The 21122-nt window shown below is 43.3% G+C and overlaps 1 protein-coding gene across 1 annotated transcript in view; it reads right to left on the bottom strand.

The window, feature by feature from the left end:
* The window catches only part of LOC133121425 (uncharacterized), a 32095-nt gene extending 12893 nt beyond the window's left edge, over window positions 1–19202 (bottom strand). The window contains exons 1-4 of the mRNA XM_061230588.1: window positions 18954–19202; window positions 18723–18860; window positions 721–894; window positions 606–633 (exon numbers count right to left, since the gene is read on the bottom strand). Of these exons, the coding sequence (XP_061086572.1) occupies window positions 606–633; window positions 721–894; window positions 18723–18860; window positions 18954–19202 (589 nt within the window). The remainder of the gene's footprint in view (window positions 1–605; window positions 634–720; window positions 895–18722; window positions 18861–18953) is intronic.
* Between the last annotated feature and the right edge of the window lie 1920 nt (window positions 19203–21122).

The following is a 21122-nucleotide window of genomic DNA, read 5'->3' as shown; positions in this document are numbered from 1 at the left end:
CAAATTCATCAGCCGCTAAACCCTTACATTTTATCATTTAAATCATCCGCTTGGTGTTATTGTGTTTGTATATTGTGTTTTCATTAAGATTACAGGACTCTTTATGTACATTACATTACATTACATTATTGGCATTTGGCAGACGCTCTTATCCAGAGCGACGTGCAGTTGATTAGATTAAGAAGGAGACAATCCTCCCCTGGAGCAATGCAGGGTTAAGGGCCTTGCTCAAGGGCCCAACGGCTGTGCAGATCTTATTGTGGCTACACCGGGGATTGAACCACCAACCTTGTGTGTCCCAGTCATTTACCTTAACCACTACGCGACAGGCCGCCCTATGTCTTTTATGATGTGCATGTGCTGTAACACTGTGGTAATTTACTGTAAAACTCCCAACTTCAGTTCTACAAGGCAGTGGCACCCTCCAGTCAGCACAGTACTACATCAGATCACTACCAGCCGTGGGTGAAAAAAATCCACATGAAATTCACACTCCTCTCTCACTGAGAGAGCGCCAGAAAAGACAGGTTAAAATTCTATAGTTTAGGGTTTTCCCCTACATTGATGGGATGCATTCCAATACAGGCTCGTTTTGAGTTCCTTACATGTGGTGACTGTGGCCGTTGTAGTTTTCTGAGTGACAGTGAGGTGAACAGGGATCTGTAGTTTTCCAGCAGCACACCAATACCAGCCTGTGTCCTCCATGTTCAGCTCCCTCACCGTCACAGTGAAGACCTTTTTAGAGCGGTCATCTGTCATCTCTGATCTTCCAGATTTACCAGGATTCACTTCCACACAGGAGCCCTCTATCCTGCACCACTTCTTCATGCTGCTCGGTTCATTATAGTGACACGGCACACTGACATGGCCCCCTTCCACACCGGCCACCTCCTGCTGCTCAACCCAGAGTCCAGGAGTGTCTGAACACCACAGAATAAACACAAAAATATACAACATTCATTGACACACAAACTCTACAAGTCACTTGTAGACCAAAGTAAATAACTGTCGTATTGATACTGTCTTGGATACAGACTGGGAATGGTGTAGCAAAATAATGCAATTAAGGCACCACTCTGCTGGAGGTGCAGAGTCCAAATACTCCAATAGTTCTGCAGTGAAGCAATGACTTGCCTGGACTTTTACATGTTCTGGAAGAATTTAATACTGCTAGCATAAGAGGTAAGATCACTCATTTACCCACAGTGCAGCAGTCTGCAGTAGAAAGTTCTGCGCAGCGTATGATTGGGTAACACAGGAATAGTGAAGATGCCGTTATTAAGAGGAAGCAGGTCTCACTGAGTGCAGTGTGTGCTGCAGCCATCTTACCTGCAGTGACTGACAGGTACAGATATGCTTTCTTATCTCCAGCGCCCTGGATCTCTACAGCACACCAGTAATGTCCAGAATCCTTCATCTGAAGCTTTCTCATGGTAACAGTGAACACATGATGGATGGGGTCATCAGTGATTGATTTTTCACCTTTATCTGTTGGAGAGTTAGTGCGTACTACAGTTTCACAAACATACCAGTCTGCACCATGACACCAGTATTTCACATGACTTTCATATTCTCTATCATAGAGACATGGGATGGTGACAGATCTTCCTCTCTGTACAACTACTTCACTCACTGTGTACACACTGTCAGCATCTGCAGAGAGAAACACACACATCATCAGTGTGGGTGTATTTTACAGAGCACAGTGTGGTGCAGTCTGTAGGGCAGCTGACTCTCAGGCTAAGTGTGAACCGTCCTGTGTGTTTGGGGGTTCAATCCTCCACCCAACCATCTCGATCTGTTCCCCTTTTCTCTCTCCTGTTTGAATAAAGTACACAGGGGAACGCCACTAATACTCTAATTCATTCTAATTCAAGGGTGGCCTGTAGCCTAGTGGTTAAGGTACGTGTAAGTCCCCAGGGTAGCAACAAAAGATTCACTCAGCTGTTGGGCCCTTGAGCAAGGCCCTTAACCCCACATTGCTTCAGGGGGGACTGTCCCCTGCTTAGGCTTATCAACTAAGTGCCTTGGATAAAAGTGTCAGCTAAATAACATGTAATGTAATCCACCATAACAAACCACTAACACACCAATGTATTATAATGAATGCATCATTGGACAGGTTGTTATGATGTCCTTGTGTGAAAATAAAATGGTTGATTGTCAACACCAAGTGAAGACAATACCATATAATTGTTTTTATGTTTTTTGTTACTGAAGAGCAACGGAAATATTTCACTGGAGTTGATTTTGAAGCGTTTCTTGGATATTTCATGAGATCATTGACTTTCAAAAATTATACTATGGCATCACAAAACGAAAACAATCACATTTGAGAAGAACATAGAACATACCATCACAGGTGGTTTTAAATGCAACACTTTCAGAGGGAGCGCACACACAGATGTGCCTTCCATCCACTCTTTCAGTTTTCTTTATTTTAGCAGAGCTACAAACAGCATTATTTCCTTTGGTTAATAACCTCTACTCACCACAGTAGGCACCCAACCCATTTTAGCTGCTCTGAAGCTAATTCAGACACTGAGAGAACAAGATCACCTCAACTTCCCTTTTTTGGTGAAACTAAAATTCTCACAAACATGAAATTGTTATCAGCTAATCCTCATGAAATGTACTTAATGAAGTGGTTTTAATGGCCTCGATGTTAAGAAAATTGGAAAATGCAGTGTAAGGGTTAATTAAAATCTCTCAGAATAAACAAAAAATATAAACTGCCATTAATGCCTACAGTTTAAAATGCATTTCTAAAGTTAGATTTGTATTAATTATAAATTATTGGTTAAAATAAACTACCCAAGAGAGAAAAAAAAAAGTTCCGCATGAATTCCAAGTCTGTAGCAATGGTCTGCTTATATTTGTGATTCGCAAAAAGACAATTAACCCACATCATAGCAGTTTGATGTACCGTTAACAACAATCTTCAGTTTAACTCATTGATTCAAGTTTCAGGCACAGACAGTCTCTCTGCTACAATGCTCCAGAGTTCAGTATACAGTATGAAAAACAAGTCCTACCTGGCAGCACAGTGAGGAAGAGGAAGGAGAGGAAGAGTATCAGAGTGAGAGCCATATGTGCCTGACGGGTGTGTGTGTCTGTTAGAGACTCCAGCTCCCTTTAGCGTGAGTCTCACTTCCTGTTCCTCTCAGTGCCCACATCTTTGGTCCCTCGTACTCTGTAGTCTGTGCTCTCTCAGTGGCCAGTGCAGGATAACTATCATTACCATTTACTAAATATTTATGCATTATATTTTTCACATTGTGTAGCACTTTATAATACATATAAAACAGGGATAATCAAATGAGTTATAATCAAACAGTGACCCCTCCCAGTCAGGGAGTTGCTCCCAGACAACAACAGTGAGAATAGCAGTGTGACCATCAGACAAAGGCAAACCGGTCACAAATTCCAACGATATGTAGGAACAGGGACTCTAGGGAACAGGCAAGGGACGGGATGGCCTGTGGTGTCGTGGTTAAGGTAAATGACTGGGACACGCAAGGTCGGTGGTTCTAATCTCGGTGTCGCCACAATAAGATCCACACAGCCGTTGGGTCCTTGAGCAAGGCCCTTAACCCTCCATTGCTCCAGGGGAGGATTGTCTCCTGCTTAGTGTAACCAACTGTACGTCGCTCCGGATAAGAGCGTCTGCCAAATGCCATTAATGTAATGTAACGTTGATGTGGACGTAGTGACCCAGAGGGGGCTGAGTAGAGGTCTTGTTCTGTGCACAAAGTGAGCAGGCCGAGACGAAACGCCCCAGCCACCAAAACCGCAGACTGATGTCGTGTGTCTGAGGCCCGGGAGACATGACAGTTTGGACGAGTGCCCCGACTGGACAACCTGGGAGCGAACAGACTGAGGCACATAGACAGAGCCAATAGGACAGGTACTGGGGTCCCACTCACACCGCTAGGCTGAACGGAGTAGGGATCCAACGTCCCACAGAGCCCCCGCAACCAGGCACTAATTGGGGAGGATGGAGGTGGACTCTGGAGGCTCTTCTGAGGATAGGAACCTTCGGGAGAGGATGTCTGGCTGCTCTCAGAGCCAGGGCGATAGGAATGGGTGAAGTTGAATCGGGGAAAAAAAAACAGGGCTTGACGAGAGTTGATGTGTTTGGCAGAACGGATATACTCAAAGTTTTTGTGATCAGTCCATACCAGAAAGGGGGTGCTGGAGCCTTTGAGCCAGTGACCCCATTCCTCCGGAGCAAGCTTCACAGCCAGTAACTCCAAACTGGCAGTTAATATTGTTTCCGTTGAGTTCAACATGGGGAATTTGTCAGGAGAAACATTTATTTACAGCATATGTGCCAGCGGTAGGGTGGCTTGAGGCTCATTTGATAATACCTTGGACCCTTGATGACTTAAACCCCTTTAGCCAACAAATGTGTTCCCTCTATGTTATCAGCATAATTTACAACTGAATCTAGTCCCAGCCCGCAATTCCCATAGAGATCCATCCATTCAAATGCAAAGAGTATTAGTATCGCCTGCAGGACAACCTGAAAATAAGATCCAGACTCTGATGATGTTGATAGGTCACAGACAACAGGAAGTCATGGCATGTAAAGGATATGCAACAAAATACTAAACATTAAAGTATGACTACTTTCATTTACATAACACTGCTGTGCTCAAATATTATGGTACCCTGAAATTGGGGGACTGCTGTACACTGCTGTAATTTCTACATGGTGAAACCAAAATGTATTTAAAAAAATGTTTTATTGCAAATGTCAAACAGTTGAGTGCAGAGGCAAACACAATGGAGGGCACTGTATGTAATAATCTTCTATATAACATACTATTATAGCATCCTGGGGGCACAGATGATGAGCATGTTGTTAAAGCCTGTTAGTTTGAAATCATATGCATATCATTATCCGTATTAATCATCATCAATAGCATAAACACTGTGGCGATGTGGCGATTTCAAAATACTGAGACGTTAAAGCTGAGACTGGAACGATTCTGGCGGTTGAGACCGGTGCGATGACATCAGAGACAATCTAAGAGCAATAAAAAGGGAAAAACGTCATAAAATGTTGACAGACCGAGTGCTTTGGTTCAAGAAAACCTCGACCAATGGAGACACAGTCGATTGCAGGGCTCACCGGTGTTATTTTGGCAGCGTAACTTTGTCCCACATCGTCTATTCTCTCTTGATTGCAGCACTCCTGTCCCAACAAACACGAGTCAGAAAAGAGCAGATCACACATTCTCTCTGGGCTCTAGGATATTTCATCATGCAGTTGTAAGTCTAAAAGCATGCGCTATGTGATTACTGTTATGTAGGCAATAGTCTACACCTAACTGATGTTTCCCAGAAGATTAAGGGAAGATCTGAAATGGAAACTGTGGACCACATTTCTGTTTGAAGGGCTTCTGCAGAAGTGTGAAATTTGTGGTGAAAGCATTGGCCTTGCCGTCTGATACAGTTCCGAGAAGCTGTGCTGCAATACCATGTCCACTTTTTCAAAACTCTTCACACAGTGTGCTTTTGAAACACGCACTTGAGCACATCAGTTAACCTTTGGTGCAAAATGCACTTCATATTTCACCCAAAAGTGACTCATGCTGCCATAACTATAGGATATGCTTTCTCCCATAAGACTACTTTGTCACTCAATGTTCAATGAACTGCAAAACCCAAACAACTTGGACCATTGCTAAATACATATATTATGTGTTTCCCTTTACTGTGTAATGTAAAACAATATGATAAAGAAACAAATCACAAAAGCAACAGTATTCTTCAGAGGGTTTTCAGTATTTTGACGTTTGTTCTCACAGTGCAATATACTGTAATTCAGAAAAGAAAAACACATCACAATCAATAACAAATACATACCAAATAGCAATATTTCCACTATATACAGCAATTCGCACATATATTGTCTGCCTATCAGTATCAGAAGTCTACTGTTGGCCTGGCCTATCCATCCTGTCCTCTGCATTTGGCTATAGATTTTATAGATTTTCACTCCCAATGTTATCTCTTGCTATACACCGAGGAAAACATCTTTTTGCGTGCCTTATCCAGCCCTGGATGTGTTCCACTGTTATGTCCATACACCCAGCAGCCATTGCATCTAGAAGTGACATCTGTTCATGTGGGTGGTGGTCCTAAACCTTCACATATACCTTCATAAACTTCTTACTGGTACCTGAGTTCCTAGACACCCTCAGAGTTCCTGTCAAGGGGGACAGTGTACAACTGTTTCATCCTGATCTGATGTTTCTGTAGCACTCTTGAAATGGTTGTAGTGCTTACAATGTCAATGTTTGGAAATATGTTCTTGTCTGCAATTATGTTGTTGCGTATTTCTCTTAGCCTGATGCTGCTGTTGACAATGACCATCCCAACTATTGTATCCTCCTGTTGACGTGTAAACATTATTCCCCTTCCCCCTGTATGACTGTGTGAGGTAACCGCTGGGTCCTGTAGTGAGTCAAAGACAAATGTGCACTGATACATCTGGAGACTTCTCAAATCACAGTACTGCTGTAATATACACATCAATTGAACTCCTTCAGTCAGAATGCTGTAAATACTGTACAGTACCAGTTGGTTTGCCTGAAAATCCTCACTATTGAAGCCACTGTGGATCTAGGCAAGTTTGGTTGAACCCTCAACCTGATTCCCTCAGGGACAGACCATGATTTACCACATGATCAATGACTGTGGCTCTGATTTCATCAGACACAACTGTTCTTGCTCTTCCACGATGTCTTCTTCCTCTACCTCTGGCTGCATCCATTTTCCCCACCAAGGCTAAAGAATGCAAATGCCAATCCAAAGGTGGCCCCTTTTGTATATGTGGTAACGGGGCACAAACAACAAACACCTGGGTAGGTTGTTCACTGAAATGACAGCCAGGGGTTTCAACAGTACATATACAGCAGTAATAGAGGAAAAATCTCTTCAGTGACAACTACATCTATATTTACCCTTTTTACATGCACATTTCAATGCAAGTATGATCACTTTTGTATAGATTGTAACAAGGCTGCAAACAAAAAAAATGAATAAACTGAATAAACTTTCTGCTCAAATCAGAATGATCTGTCTTACGTATTTCAAGCATATAGTTTCATTTTTCTGCCAAAATGCAGCATATTTCCTTCCACAATGATCAGAATTTTATTGGGTTTTGAACTGAAAGTTAACTGTTTTGAACAGAGTATCTAAATGTCTGCAAAATTTGCTGTATTTGTACAAACATTTGCTGGTAGTGAACACTGACTGAGAGAGGTATTCATGAATTTTGGAAGAAGTGGTAATTGAATGCCTTTAGTATGAAAGCAATGCAAACATATCCACAGTTTGGTTCACATAGTCTAATGATATGGTGAATGTGTTAGGTGTTTTGAAAAAGTGGACACGATATTGAGACAAGTGTGAAAACGATTGCAAAAAACTGTAATAGAACGGTCACATGACATACTGCGGTTTCGACAGATCTTCCAAAAGGCGACACCGGTGCATATTAGGAACACCAAAACAAGCCCGGCGTGACGTAGCACCCACAGAGTCCTTTCCAGGCATGTCTGTCCACTACACAGAGAAGACTGCTTTGAGTGTCATTCAATGAGTGCACCACAAATAACGTTTTTGCACAGTAGTGTCCAACTTTGGAACTTATTTCCAAATATGCAGCCAGCAAAAGCCCTGAATGAAGTGGGAAAGATGCTCTGAGATGCATTGCGGGCATGGACATAGACTGGCCTCACTCACTGAAAGGGGAAAAGCTCAGGGGAGAACACAAATTTACTGTAAAACTCCCAACTTCAGTTCTACAAGGCAGTGGCACCCTCCAGTCAGCACAGTACTACATCAGATCACTACCAGCCGTGGGTGAAAAAAATCCACATAAAATTCACACTCCTCTCTCACTGAGAGAGCGCCAGAAAAGACAGGTTAAAATTCTATAGTTTAGGGTTTTCCCCTACATTGATGGAATGCATTCCAATACAGGCTCGTTTTGAGTTCCTGACGTGTGGTGACTGTGGTCATTGTAGTTTTCTGAGTGACAGTGAGGTAAACAGGGATCTGTAGTTCTCCAGCAGCACACCAATACCAGCCTGTGTCCTCCATGTTCAGCTCCCTCACCGTCACAGTGAAGAACTTTTTAGAGCGGTCATCTGTCGTATTGAGACAAGTGTGAAAACGATTGTAAAAAACTGTAAGAGGAAGCAGGTCTCACTGAGTGCAGTGTGTGCTGCAGCCATCTTACCTGCAGTGACTGACAGGTGCAGATATGTGCTTTCATCTATATCTTTCTCAATCTCTACAGCACACCAGTAAGATCCAGAGTCCATCATCTTAAGCTTTCTCATGGTAACAGTGAACACATGATGGGTGGGGTCATCAGTGATTGATGTTTCACCTTTAACTGTTGGAGAGTCAGTGCGTACTACAGTTTCACAAACATTCCAGACTGAACCATGACACCAGTATTTCACATGACTTTCATATTCTCGATCATAGAGACATGGGATGGTGACAGATCTTGTGTTTGGGGGTTCAATCTTCTGCACCCAACCATCTCGATCTGTTCCCCTCTTCTCTCTCCTGTTTGAATAAATGCTAAATGTCTGCATTTATATAGCACCTTTATCCAAAGCGCTGTAACATTGATGCTTCTCATTCACCCATTCATACACACATTCACACACACACCAATGGCGATTGGCTGCCACGCAGGGCACAAAAAAGCTGGTGGAATCGGAACGGCAACCCTCCGCCTGCCAGACGACTGCTCTTACCACCTGAGCCAATGTCACCACAATAAAGTACACAGGGGAACATCACTAATACTCTTGATTCATTCTAATGCACCATAACAAAAGGTGTAACCAACACACAGCATCTAGGTAAAATATGGTCTACCGCACCATTAGATTATAATAAAGGAGTTGCCATGTGACAGCCTCGGAACCTTAAGGATTTGGAGAGGATCTGCAAAGAGGAATGGACCAAAATCCCTCCCAAGATCTGTGCAAACCTGGTGAAAAACTACAACAAATGTCTGACCTCTGTGCTTGCCAACAAAGGTTTCTCCACCAAGTATTAAGTCTTATTGTTCTATGGATCAAATACTTATTTCATGTGAAAATATGATATTAAATTTATAAAAATTGATATGTTGTTATTGTGGATTATTTTGTGATATTCTCTCAACGTTAAAATGTACCTATGATTAAAATTATACACAGTTCCATTCTTTGTAAGTGGGCAAACCCACAAAATCAGCAAGGGATCAAATAATTATTGCTCCCACTGTATATGTATTTAGCAATGCTCCAAGTTGTTTGTGTTTTGTAGTTCATTGTACATTGAGTGACAAAGTAGTCTCATGATTGAAAGCATATGCTATAGTTATGGCAGCATGAGTCACTTTTGGGTGAAATATGAAGTGTTTTGATGGTTGAAGTGCATTTTGCACCAAAGGTTAACTGACGTGCTCAGGTGCCTGTTTCAAAAGCACACTGAGTGAAGAGTTTTGAAAAAGTGAACAAGGTACTGAGACAAGTGTGAAAACGATTGTAAAAAAAAACTGTAAGTCTAAATTAGCCTGTCAACATTACTAATAGGAGTAAATGAGCATTCATTAAAATGTTTTACCACATGTGACTCCTACATGTGACCAAGGTTATTATCGTTAACGAAAACGAACGAAATAACGAAAACTAAAATTGAAAAAACAATGTCGTTAACTGAAATAAATAAAAACGAAAATTAAAAGAAAAAAACGATAACTAACTGAAACTATATTGCGTGTTTAGAAAACTAACTAAAACGAACTGAAATTATAGATATTATTTCGTCGTTTTCGTCTATGTCAATTAAATATAAACCTCTTGGTATGATCAATTTATTCCGCTCTGGCTGTTTATCTCCAGCTGGCAGCCGCAGCACCTGAATGCGCCCTACTGTCCGTGACGTCACTGCATTTACACAGCAGCAACTCATGGCTGCAGCAAAAGTTGGGAGAAAGCGGCAAAGTCCCATATGGGACTTTTTCGAATATGACGAGGAGAGAGATAAAAGCAAGTGTCTTGTAGTGGAAACAGACGAAATATGCGGCTTGCTGCTCAAGGGGAAAAACCCCACGAATCTAAAAGTCCATTTAAGAAGCGCGCACAAAGCGGCTAATCTCGAGTACCTCAACAAGCTAGCACCTGTGAGTAGCCCGCCGCCCCCCGAAAGAGAAGCAACATCCCGGCCAGGTGGCACGGGGACGGAGACAACTATAATGGACTACTTTCACCGACGACCAAACAGCTGCTGGTTAGTAAATACACAGCAGTGACACACACAATGTCCATCTGTAATGCACTTTATATGTACTGTATTCATTAAGGGAGTAGTTCACCCTAAAATAAAAAGGCAGTCATGTTAACTCACCCTCATTTTGTATCTTTTTTTGAATTTTATTATACATTACTCACTCTGACCTTTTTAACTCCTGAACCTGACAAATAACCCAAAGTATGAAAAAACTAAAACTAAAACTAATAAAAACTAAACTAAAACTATGCATTTTTGAAAATATAAAAACTAATAAAAACTAGCAAACCCACACTAAAAACTAATTAAAACTAACTGAATTGGAGGGGGAAAAGTAAAAACGAAATAAAACTAAACAAAAATGAAAAATTTAAAACTATTATAACCCTGCATGTGACTGCAGTGGGGTATTTATGACCATTTGGTTCTTTAAGTTTGCGTTTCCATGACAATAATAATTTTGTTTTGCATTTCAAAACACAAAAAAAAGGGTTTTAGCGCCCTCTGGGGGCTGAATGTAGCAGATCCAGAGGTCCCTCAGAAAAAGATATGAATTAATTTCCCTTTTAATATTTTGGGAAATGTTCCTTCATAAACGACAAATTAGATATATTATTTTTTTCCCAATTACTGTAAGTACAGCTGGTGAGGAATGTCGCTTGCTGCAACAAAGTAGTGCGGTCTGTAGCGTAGCATAGAGGAGGACTGTCTCCTGCTTAGTCTAATCAACTGTATGTCACTTTGGATAAGAGCGTCAGCCAAATGCCATTAATGTAATGTAATGTAAAAAGATTGCAGAATCAGTGAGAGAACAATGAAGAACGCTATTAAGCAAGTGGGCTCTGACTACCAATCTCTAATTCAACTGCACATACATTAATTAACTGCATCAATGTGAACTAGTGATTTCAAAATTGTGAAGGATGGAGCCAAATCAAGAAAGAATTCCGAAGCTCTCTGCACAGCTGTGAAAATCTGCTGCCATATCTCGTTCTTGTAGCCAGATATTCATAATCAAACACTTCAGGTGTGGTAAAAGTGCAGAGGCTAATTTCATCCTGAATGATCAATTCTTGTGAATTCATCACAAGCTACATCATCAATAGAGATTAGTGAGCCCACTCCAGAAGCAGCCATGCAAACCCAAGCCATGACTGTGCTCCACAGATGAGCTTGTATGTTTTGGATCATGAGCAGATCCCTTCTTTCTCCACACTTTGGCTTTTCCTTCACTTTGGTAGAGGTTCATCTTCGTCTCTTCAGTCCATAAAACTTATCTGGCTCATCTCTGTACTTCTTTGCAAATTGTAATCTCGCTTTCTGATTCTTACTGCTGATGAGTGGTTTGCATCTTGTGGTATAGCCTCTATATTGCTGCTCTCTAAGTCTTGTTTGAACGGTTGATTGAGATACCTTCACCCCTGCCCTGTGGAGATTGTCACTGACTGATGTTTTGGGGTTTTCCTTTATAGCTCTCACAATGTTTCTGTCATCAACTGCTGTTGTTGTCCTTAGTCGACCTATTTGATGTCTGATGGCTCAGTACGCCAGCAGTTTCTTTCTTTTTTAGGACATTCCAAGTTGTTGTACAAGCTATTTCCCCTCTTTTCGATTTCCCCGCTTCAAAATGGCCTAATTTTCCCTCTTCATGTTGGTTTATATTTTCTAACACAAATGCAGTCTTCACAGGCAAAACCCAAGGCGAGTAGACCTATCCATCTGTATATCCACACTCACTGTTTGTTGAGTATTTATCTGTATAGAAGGTGGAAGAGGCTGTCCTAAATGCATCAAAGGTTAACACAAACGAATGAAGTTCAGAAGTTTCTAAATTGTATCGCTGCAATAAGGTGTTTAGATAAATCAGCACCATTGTCTGCACTGTCAAGTAATTCAGTAAAATGGTGCTAAAATTACTACCTTTTTTCCCCATTCACAAAATTCATTTTAGTTCATTTCCTGAACTCAGCAAACTGAAATGGAATCAACTCCAACCCTCCAATCCTCCAATCCTCTGCCCCCGGACTCAGTCTGTCAGTTCCCTGAAGGAGGATGTGTACTACACTCAGCCCACTTTACCTGCTGTTACATTTATAGTCTCAATAGCTCAAATGCTTTCTCTTATAGGTTCCCCATGGAACACTCTGCAATAAGATTGGGAGCGGTTTTCTATATGATCATTTTCAGCACTTGATACTCTTCTGTCAGATGTTATCTTACCAAATAAATCCCTAATAACAATAATAATAGCAATATTATTTTTACTTCTGATGATTAATTGTACCATTTCATTTTTTTAATCTAAAGAAATACAATTGGCTATCACTGTTATATTACCACTGAAGGTAATAATTACCTGTGTGTTGCTGTGATTCAGGTACAATTGGGGACTGGAAGAACAACCTTACGGTGGCTCAGAGTGAACGCTTCGACAAAGTCTTCCAGGAGAGGATGAAGGACTTCCCTCTGACCTTCGTCTGGGACATCAGTGAACTCCATGCCTGATGTTTCAGATGTCATCTATAAACTGGACAGAGTATACAGTGCAGTCCATAAGTATTTGGACAGTAACATACTTTTTGTTGTGCTCCCTGTACTCCAGCAAATTAACAGTTCAAATAAAACAACCACTATTAATGTGCAGGCTTTCAGCTTTAATTTGATGGCATCCATATTGGGTAAACCATGTAGGAATTACAGCCCCTTTCATCGATAGTCCCCCACTAGTTTTTATAAAATAGGACATGAAGTTAGAAAGATAACTGCACAATATTACATGCACATACCAGGGGACAACGACAACAAGCGACAAGTTACATTCTCCGTTGTTACGGAAACAGTGAAGGACACATGACATAAGGGCCTAGTCGTGTGCACATTCACAATGTAAAATCTTAATTCACAATTCATATAAAACATTGAAAAATACATACTGAAAAACAGGCATCGCAGATAAAAACATACTTTTACATTTACATTTTAGTCATTTGGCAGACACATTTAATCCAAAGCGACTTACAAGTGCATAGGTTCTTCCACAAGTTAAAGCATCACATCCATAACAAGTAAAATACACATGAAGTGCTGTTATAAACAAAAATACAGTACTACATAATACAATACTGAAGTCCAAATATCAGCTTTAGCTGGCATGGACAATTGTTTAAAGGTACAATAGGTAAGATTTTTGTGTAAAAACATTGTAAATCCTTTCATATCGTTGAAAAAGGCTCACTGACATGTTGACTCACCCTCAGTCCGTGTTTATAGTCTTTACATTTCTAAATATACAGTTGACGGGCTGTCACTCTGTATCAAAACGCTGCACAGCTGGATAAAAATACATTGGGTGAAAATTTGTTCTAATTGCCGCTGGCCAAATTGCACTCCAGACATTCGATCACTGAAAACCTGTACACTATTGCTTATTATCCAAGCGAAGACTACATACCTAGTTATAAAACAATACCAGTTCGCTACCGGTAGCAACAAACAAATTAGCGATATTGAGCTCCACGAATTTTTCTCGGTGTAAATTCGGCAATAGCGATTGCTACCGATAGAACCCGTGTCGTTTTATAACTAGATATGAATTCTCCGCTTGGATACGAACCAATAGTAGCCTATACAGAGTTTCAGCGATCGCTTGTCGGGAATTTGGGCAGCTACACGTTCTGTTTGTTTCTTTACGTGTTCAATCATGCGTGTTTAGCTAAACTTTAATTTGTCTCAAATATCTCAGTTATATAGCCAGCTAGTTACATAGCCAAGTACGTTGCTTGCTCGTAATATTTCCTAGTTGACTAGCTAAAGTGAAAACCTCAAAAATACAAAAACATATAAATAGTGTTGTGTCGCACACAAAAGACAATATTTCATAAAGTCATCTGTTCGGCGCACATTTTCTTAATAGAACACTACGAAAAGACGTGTGTAAGAAGAGGGAAAAAAATCTTGTTAGCAAAATAAATGTGAAACAAAGATCTTTCCACCATTCCCTACATTTATAACAAATTTGAGACCTGTATAAAGTATTTTAAAAACTAAGTAAAGTGTTGTAAAAACAACGAAACAGTGAAGCTATAGGTATCCTGTGTGTGAGTGATCTGAAACAAATTTTCCTATAGTATTTCATGATAAATTAGGAATTTGAACCAAAGAGTTTGGAAGTGCAAGATTGCTTCAAAGATGTGGACGCACAATGCACAATGAAAATTACGACTGATATTAGCGCCAAAGTGATCGTAAAAAACTGTACCAGGGAGCAAAATCCCGGATGTATCGTTCCTGAAACATCCGCTTTACCTCCCTATGGAACAGGCAGGTTAAGGCCATTCACAAGAAAATTCTAATTTTCCTTTTTAAAACATGCTTTGATAAACTCATCCAACAGCCCTCTATAAGTGTTTCAGAAAAAGGAGACCGCACAGGGGAGCGCTGTAGGGCAGCTCAGAGCTAAAATACACATTTCAGAGATCACATAACATTACCCAATTGAATGAATGTAAAACCCTTCCTTTCATAGAAGATGCATGAGTTTTGAATGAATGCTACAGTGCACTGGGCACCATATTCACTAGCTAGAAACCCCTCGCTCTCCCCACCTCTCCAGTTCATTCCATTTGAAATAACGGTCACTAGCTTGGTAAGGTAGCCATCGTTAGCCATCTAGCTGTTATTACTAGCGAATAACAGCTGTAACTTAGCTGGCTAAATGCTGCTCTGGTTACTGGCCAACATATATTAGCTAGACAAATCATACAACAAAGCAAACTACTTCGATATAGGGTTAGATATACTTAGCTGTATACACTTGTTTGTGACTCAGCGAGCAGTATTCCTCTCATGTTTATGTGAACTAATGTTAGGCTACTAGTGTTCGCTAGCTTGCTAGCTTAGCAAAATGATTGAAGTGTTATTTATGTATGATGTACAGATATCATACCGTAAAGTATTATTTGGGTTTTCTAATGGCTTACTTGTTCTCAAGTCGAGCTAAAATTAAATGTTTCTTCCGGTCTCCCCTCAAGTGCATCGATGCATATAGGATATAGCTTGCGTGATGGCGCCCTCCAGAGTAACTGAAAACATCTATCTGAGCTACTATCCATACTATCCAACTATCCATACATACACACTCACACTCACATACACGCACACACTCACACATACATACACACTCACATACACACACACTCACACACACAAACATGCACACACACACTCACATACACACTCACACACACACATACACTCACACATCCACACACACATATGCACACACACATACACACACTCACTCACACACACACACTCACACATACATACACACTCACATACACACACACTCACACACACAAACATGCACACACACACTCACATACACACTCACACACACACATACACACACTCACACATCCACACACACTCACACACTCACACATACATACACACTCACATACACGCACACACACTCACACATACATACACACTCACATACACACACTCACACATACATACACACTCACATACACGCGCACACACACACACACTCTCACACACATTGCGTGTGTGAGAGTGTGTGTGTGTGTGTGCGCGCGTGTATGTGTGTGTATGTATGTGTGAGTGTGTGTGTGTATGTGAGTGTGTGTTTGTGTGTGTGTGTGACAGTGTATGTGAGTGTGTATGTATGTGTGAGTGTGTGTGTGTGTGTGTGTGTGTGAATATGTATGCGTGTGTATATGTGTGAGAGTGTGTGTGGATGTGTGTGAGTGTGTTTATGTTTGTGTGTTCATGTGTGTGACAGTGTGTGTGTGTGTGTATGTGAGTTTGTGTGTGTGTGTGTGTGTGTGTGTGTGTGAGAGAGTGTGTGCTTGTGAGTGTGTTTGTGTGTGCATGTATGTGAGTGTGTGTGTATATTTGTGTGTGTGTGTGTGTGTGTGAGTGTGTATGTGTGTGTGTGTGTGTGTGTCAGCGCTTCCTCATAACTTCTCCATCCAATGTTGAAATGTTCAGGTGATTTTCGTCCAGAAAAGGGAGCAAAAAAGCGGTAGAATCTGTAGTAGCCAACCCATCCAATTCACCACTCCACCATCAGGAAAAGAGGTCCGTCATTTTAATGTTTTCTTTTCATTTTAATGCCTTGACCTATGATGTTATCGAGTTTAAATGAAGTATAAAAGTATATAATAATAATAATAATACATGTCCTCCTTCTCCATCTTTTGGCCACATGCTTTTCAGACAGGCCTACAGTAAACAAGCAAGTGAACACAGACACAGGTTGGCAGTGTGTAAAGGCTTGAAATCCACTCTAAAATTAAGCACCCCCTATATTTAGCATTGTACTGAATCGAAATAACCTTTTATTCTTTGGAAATTGTCTTCCAGACCGCTAGGGAGAGCTTCTTGCTCGCGAACAATATATTATGCGTTTACTTCGTGGATTTTCAAATAAATCTACCGTTGTAACGCTAAACAACTTCATCACGTGTCGTGTCCCTTTTTATACACTACAGGTTGATTAGATTTCGAAAGGATAACAATATCTAGCATCTAATTATTATAAAGGTTTTGATTAAGTTCGTGTACTGTGTTAAGAAATGTGTTTTAACAAGCGCTGTCCAGTCTTCTTCGACAGAGCTAGCCACTATCTAACCACATAGCTAACGTAACGTTAACGTCTGTGCTAATACTAATGTTCCGTTAACGTTGGTCACATGTTGGGATATATTGTGAATTATCGCGAACTTTATTCTAAATTGAGTGATGTATTTTCAGTTTGAATCCTTTGAGGTTTACGTTTGGAATAACGTTATTGGTGCAATGATTCGGTGTAAGATTTCTGTTAAGTAAATGGGAAGACTAATAGTCTGACGTGACGTAGCAGATACATTGAAGAGTTGATAAAATGGCGGTCGCTGTGAGTTGGTTAATCGTAAAGAGTGATTGTTGCACAATGAGTTCATATACAAATTATACGGAGTTCATGAATGTGTGTTATTAAAAAAATTCTATGGGTTGTGTGTTGAAATGAGATCTCAACAACTAAAATAAGAGTGTTGATAATCAGTAGGATCAGTAATTAAGTTATTAAGAGTATGTAGCAATATGCAGCAATCTCAAGGGTCCAAACTAGTGCATTAATCACACTGAAGAGTAATTCATTTAAATGCTCTATTGTTGCCCTGTGTGTGTATAATTTATGGTTATTGTTACGCGATACTTAATTAACCTAAAAGGAGGGAGTTCAGCACATTATTATACATTATATTATACTGGACTGTGTCATTACATGAAATGGGAAAATAAAAGGTGATTCATTTTCTTACTGTAACTACTGATTAAACCACATAGCTAACAGAAGGATGTTGTAGGTGGCTTAATTTGGCCCGCTTCCATCGCCCACTAGTCACGCCAGCTCATATTCCCTCTTTCCATATTCTCCCAGCTCCATCCACATATTACTGCCTTCTTCCTCTCTGACACTATAGCTTTTTGTTTTAGCAAAATCAACTCAGGTTCTTCCCAGACTGGGGTATGGGCCAGGGCCTCCTTCCTCCTTCCCTCTTGGGTCTTGTCAGGGCTGGGGGGAAGCACAAAGGGATAGGGTAAGTTGACGGCGCTTTATTAGGCTCACGTGTCCGTCGGTAAAGGTGGGGTCTCCTGTAAGGTCAATCCTCCGGGTACGGCAGGGCGCAGACGGTCCTTCCTCTCTCTGCCTCTTACTTTCTCAGAATAGGCACCGACTGACTCCGTTTGCAGCCTCGACCGCGCCTTAAATATCCTCCCCTGCTCGTTATGGGAAAAGGGCTGCAGCTGCGTTAGTACTTTTCCATAGTGTTCACTCACGTGTGCTGTCCAGGGTCCTGGACTGCAGGTAGAGGTGTCTCTCTCCATGGTGCTGATCTCCCCATCACCTCCCTAGGGAAATACACTCCTTCACATACCTCTCCCAATGTGTAATGGTTGTGTGGTTGCGTGGTGCGGGTCCTTCGGGGGTTTTCCCACATGCAGGAGCAGGGGCGCCACATATCCCCCCCCCCTCAGCTCCAAGCCATGGGCGGGAGCGTCTGCCCCTAGACCATCCTCTCTCCTGGACAGCGCATCAGCATTCTGGTGCAGCTTCTCAGCGCGATGCTCCACCTTGAACCAGTAGGGTTGCAACTCTAAAAACCAGCGGGTCACTCGGGCGTTGCTGTCCCGGTTAAGGTACATCCACTTTAGGGGGGCATGATCGGTCACCAACAAGAACTCACGGTTGAGTAGGTAATAGCATAATTTACAAACCGCCCTTTTGATGGCGAGGCATTCCTTCTTGACCGTGGCGTAATTCCTTTTGTGGCTGAGGAGTTTCCGGCTGATGTACGTCACGGGATGCTCCACTCTGTCCTGGATCTGCCCACTTCCGACACGTCTGTCTGCAGGACAAAGGGTTTCTGAAAGTTGGGAGTGATTAGTACGGGTTCCTCCCCCAGGGCGGCCCGTAAGTCCTGGAAGGCTGCGGTGGCGAGGCGGTTCCACTGGACCCGGTTGGGCTGCTCCTTTTTGGTGAGGTTGTGTAGCGGGGCTGCTCATGCTGCAATCTCGGAAATAAACTGTCGGTAGTACCCCACCAGACCCTGGAACATTCTCACCTGCTTCTTGGTGGCCGGTTGGGGCCAGGTGACAGTGCTATCGACCTTGTTCTCCTGGGGCTTCACCCATCCCCTCCCAACAGTGTGGCCGAGATAGGCCGCTTCCTCCAACTCGAGCCGGCACTTTGCAGGGTTAGCTGTCAGCCCGGCCTCCCTCAGGGACATCAGCACAGCTTCGACCCTGCTGATATGACTGTCCCAGTCGGTGCTGTGGATGATGATGTCATCCAGGTAGGCTGCCGCATACATCTGGTGGGGCCGCAATACCTGGTCTATCAATCTCTGGAACGTGGCCGGGGCTCCATGCACGCCAAAGGGCAGTACTGTGTCCTGGTAGAGGCCCGTGGGGGTCGCAAAGGCCCCGAGGGGTTAGGGGAACTTGCCAATATCCCCGCGTCTGGTCCAGGGTGCTGATGAATCATGCGGGTCCCAGCCGCTCAATGAGTTTATCCACTCTCGGCATGGGGTACGCGTCACATAGGGAGACATCGTTCAGCCGGCGGAAGTCATTACAGAACCGCCAGCTCCCATCCGGCTTGGGGACCAGCACCACGGGGCTGGACCAGGCTTTCCTCAATGACCCTGAGGTCGAGCACACTGGGCGGGGAGGGCTGGGGTTGGAGCTGGGGGTGGCTCATGCCACCTCTTCATCAGGTTAACATGGTATATCTGGAGGCAGTGTCGTCATCCCGGCTGTCTCACCTGATAGTTCACGGGTCCCGTGCGCTCCACAACCTCATACGGCCCAGGTCATCGGGCCAGAAATGTACATTCGCTGGTGGGGAATAGGATCATCACCTTGTCTCCTGGGACAAATTCTCTCACCTGTGCTCCCCGGTTATACAGCCTGGCTTGCTCCTGTTGTACCCGTTCCATGTGGGCCCTCATCATGGGCCAGATCTGGGCCATCCGCCGGTCCATTTGCTCCACGTGCTCGATCAGGCTGCGGGTTCGGGATGGTTGCTGTTCCCAGGCCTCCTTCGCCAGGTCTAGTAATCCCCTGGGTCGTCTGTCATATAACAGTTCAAACAGGGCGAAGCTGGTCGTGCTCTGGGGCACCTCTCGGACCGAAAAGAGGAGATATGGTAAGAGCTGGTCCCAGTCTTTACAGTCAGTCTCGATCATCTTCCTCAGCATGAATTTGAGGGTTTTGTTGAACCTCTCCACTAGCCCGTCGGTTTGGGGGTGGTAGACGGAGGTCCACAGTTGGGTCACGTGTAGCAGCCAGCACATCTCTTTTAGGACCCCTGACATGAAGCACGTTCCTTGGTCTGTCAGGAGTTCCTCCGCTATCCCGACCCTGCTAAAGAGCAGGAACAACTTCTTGGCGACCACCTTTCCTGTCGCAGTCCTCCTGAAGGGTACATCAATGACCGGCAGGGGGATTAGTGGGTTTCGAAGGGTTACCTTAGGGCTGTGGAGTTGGCACACGGCGCAGTGTTGACAGTAGTCCTCCACAGCCTTTTTCCCCCTGGTCCAATAGAACCTCCCCAGGATCCTCTCGTAGGTCTTTTCCATTCCTAGATGGGCTCCCAGCAGGTGAGTACGCCCCAAGTAAAGGACTCGGGACACAAAAGGTTGTGGAACGAGCAGCTGCTCGACCTCCTCCCCCTGTGGGTTACAGACTCGATAGAGCAGGTCATGTTTTACCCTGAAGAAGGGATAAGCTGGTGTACTCCCCGCCCCTTGTGGTACCCCGTTTATATCTCGGGCATCTCTCCAGGCTTGAGTGAACTTTGGCTCATTTAGTTGGGCGGTGCCAAAGCGGGTGAGTGCTTCGCTCTCCCCGGTCATCTCTCGGGGGCCATCCGAGAAGGCCAGACGGACTTCTCTCTCTGGAGGCGGGGCCTCCCCGAGCTCTCTCTCGGATGCGGTGACGGTTCCACTGGTGGCCGGGGTGCTTGGTCGGCATTCCCTCTCTGGTGGTGGGGCCTCTACTTCACTGTCCCCGGACGTCGCGGCCACAGCCACCTCTTCACCCCTCTCTTCTCCCGCAAAGTCTGGCCGCAGCAGGGTATTGGCGCTGCCCGAGTCGAGCACTGCTTCAGTGTCCCGGCCCCCCACTCGTATCGGGAATCTGGGGGCCTCCGTACTCTGGTGCGCCCAGCAGGTGGTCAGGTACAGGCAGGGGTGCGCTGGGCCGCTTGAACCACTGGCGGTGGGCATGGA

The sequence above is a fragment of the Conger conger genome, chromosome 2 (genome assembly GCF_963514075.1).
Source record: "Conger conger chromosome 2, fConCon1.1, whole genome shotgun sequence".
Lineage (NCBI taxonomy): Eukaryota > Metazoa > Chordata > Actinopteri > Anguilliformes > Congridae > Conger > Conger conger.
The sequence above is the reverse complement of the archived record's forward strand: the minus strand, read 5'-3'. Positions and strand labels throughout refer to the sequence as shown.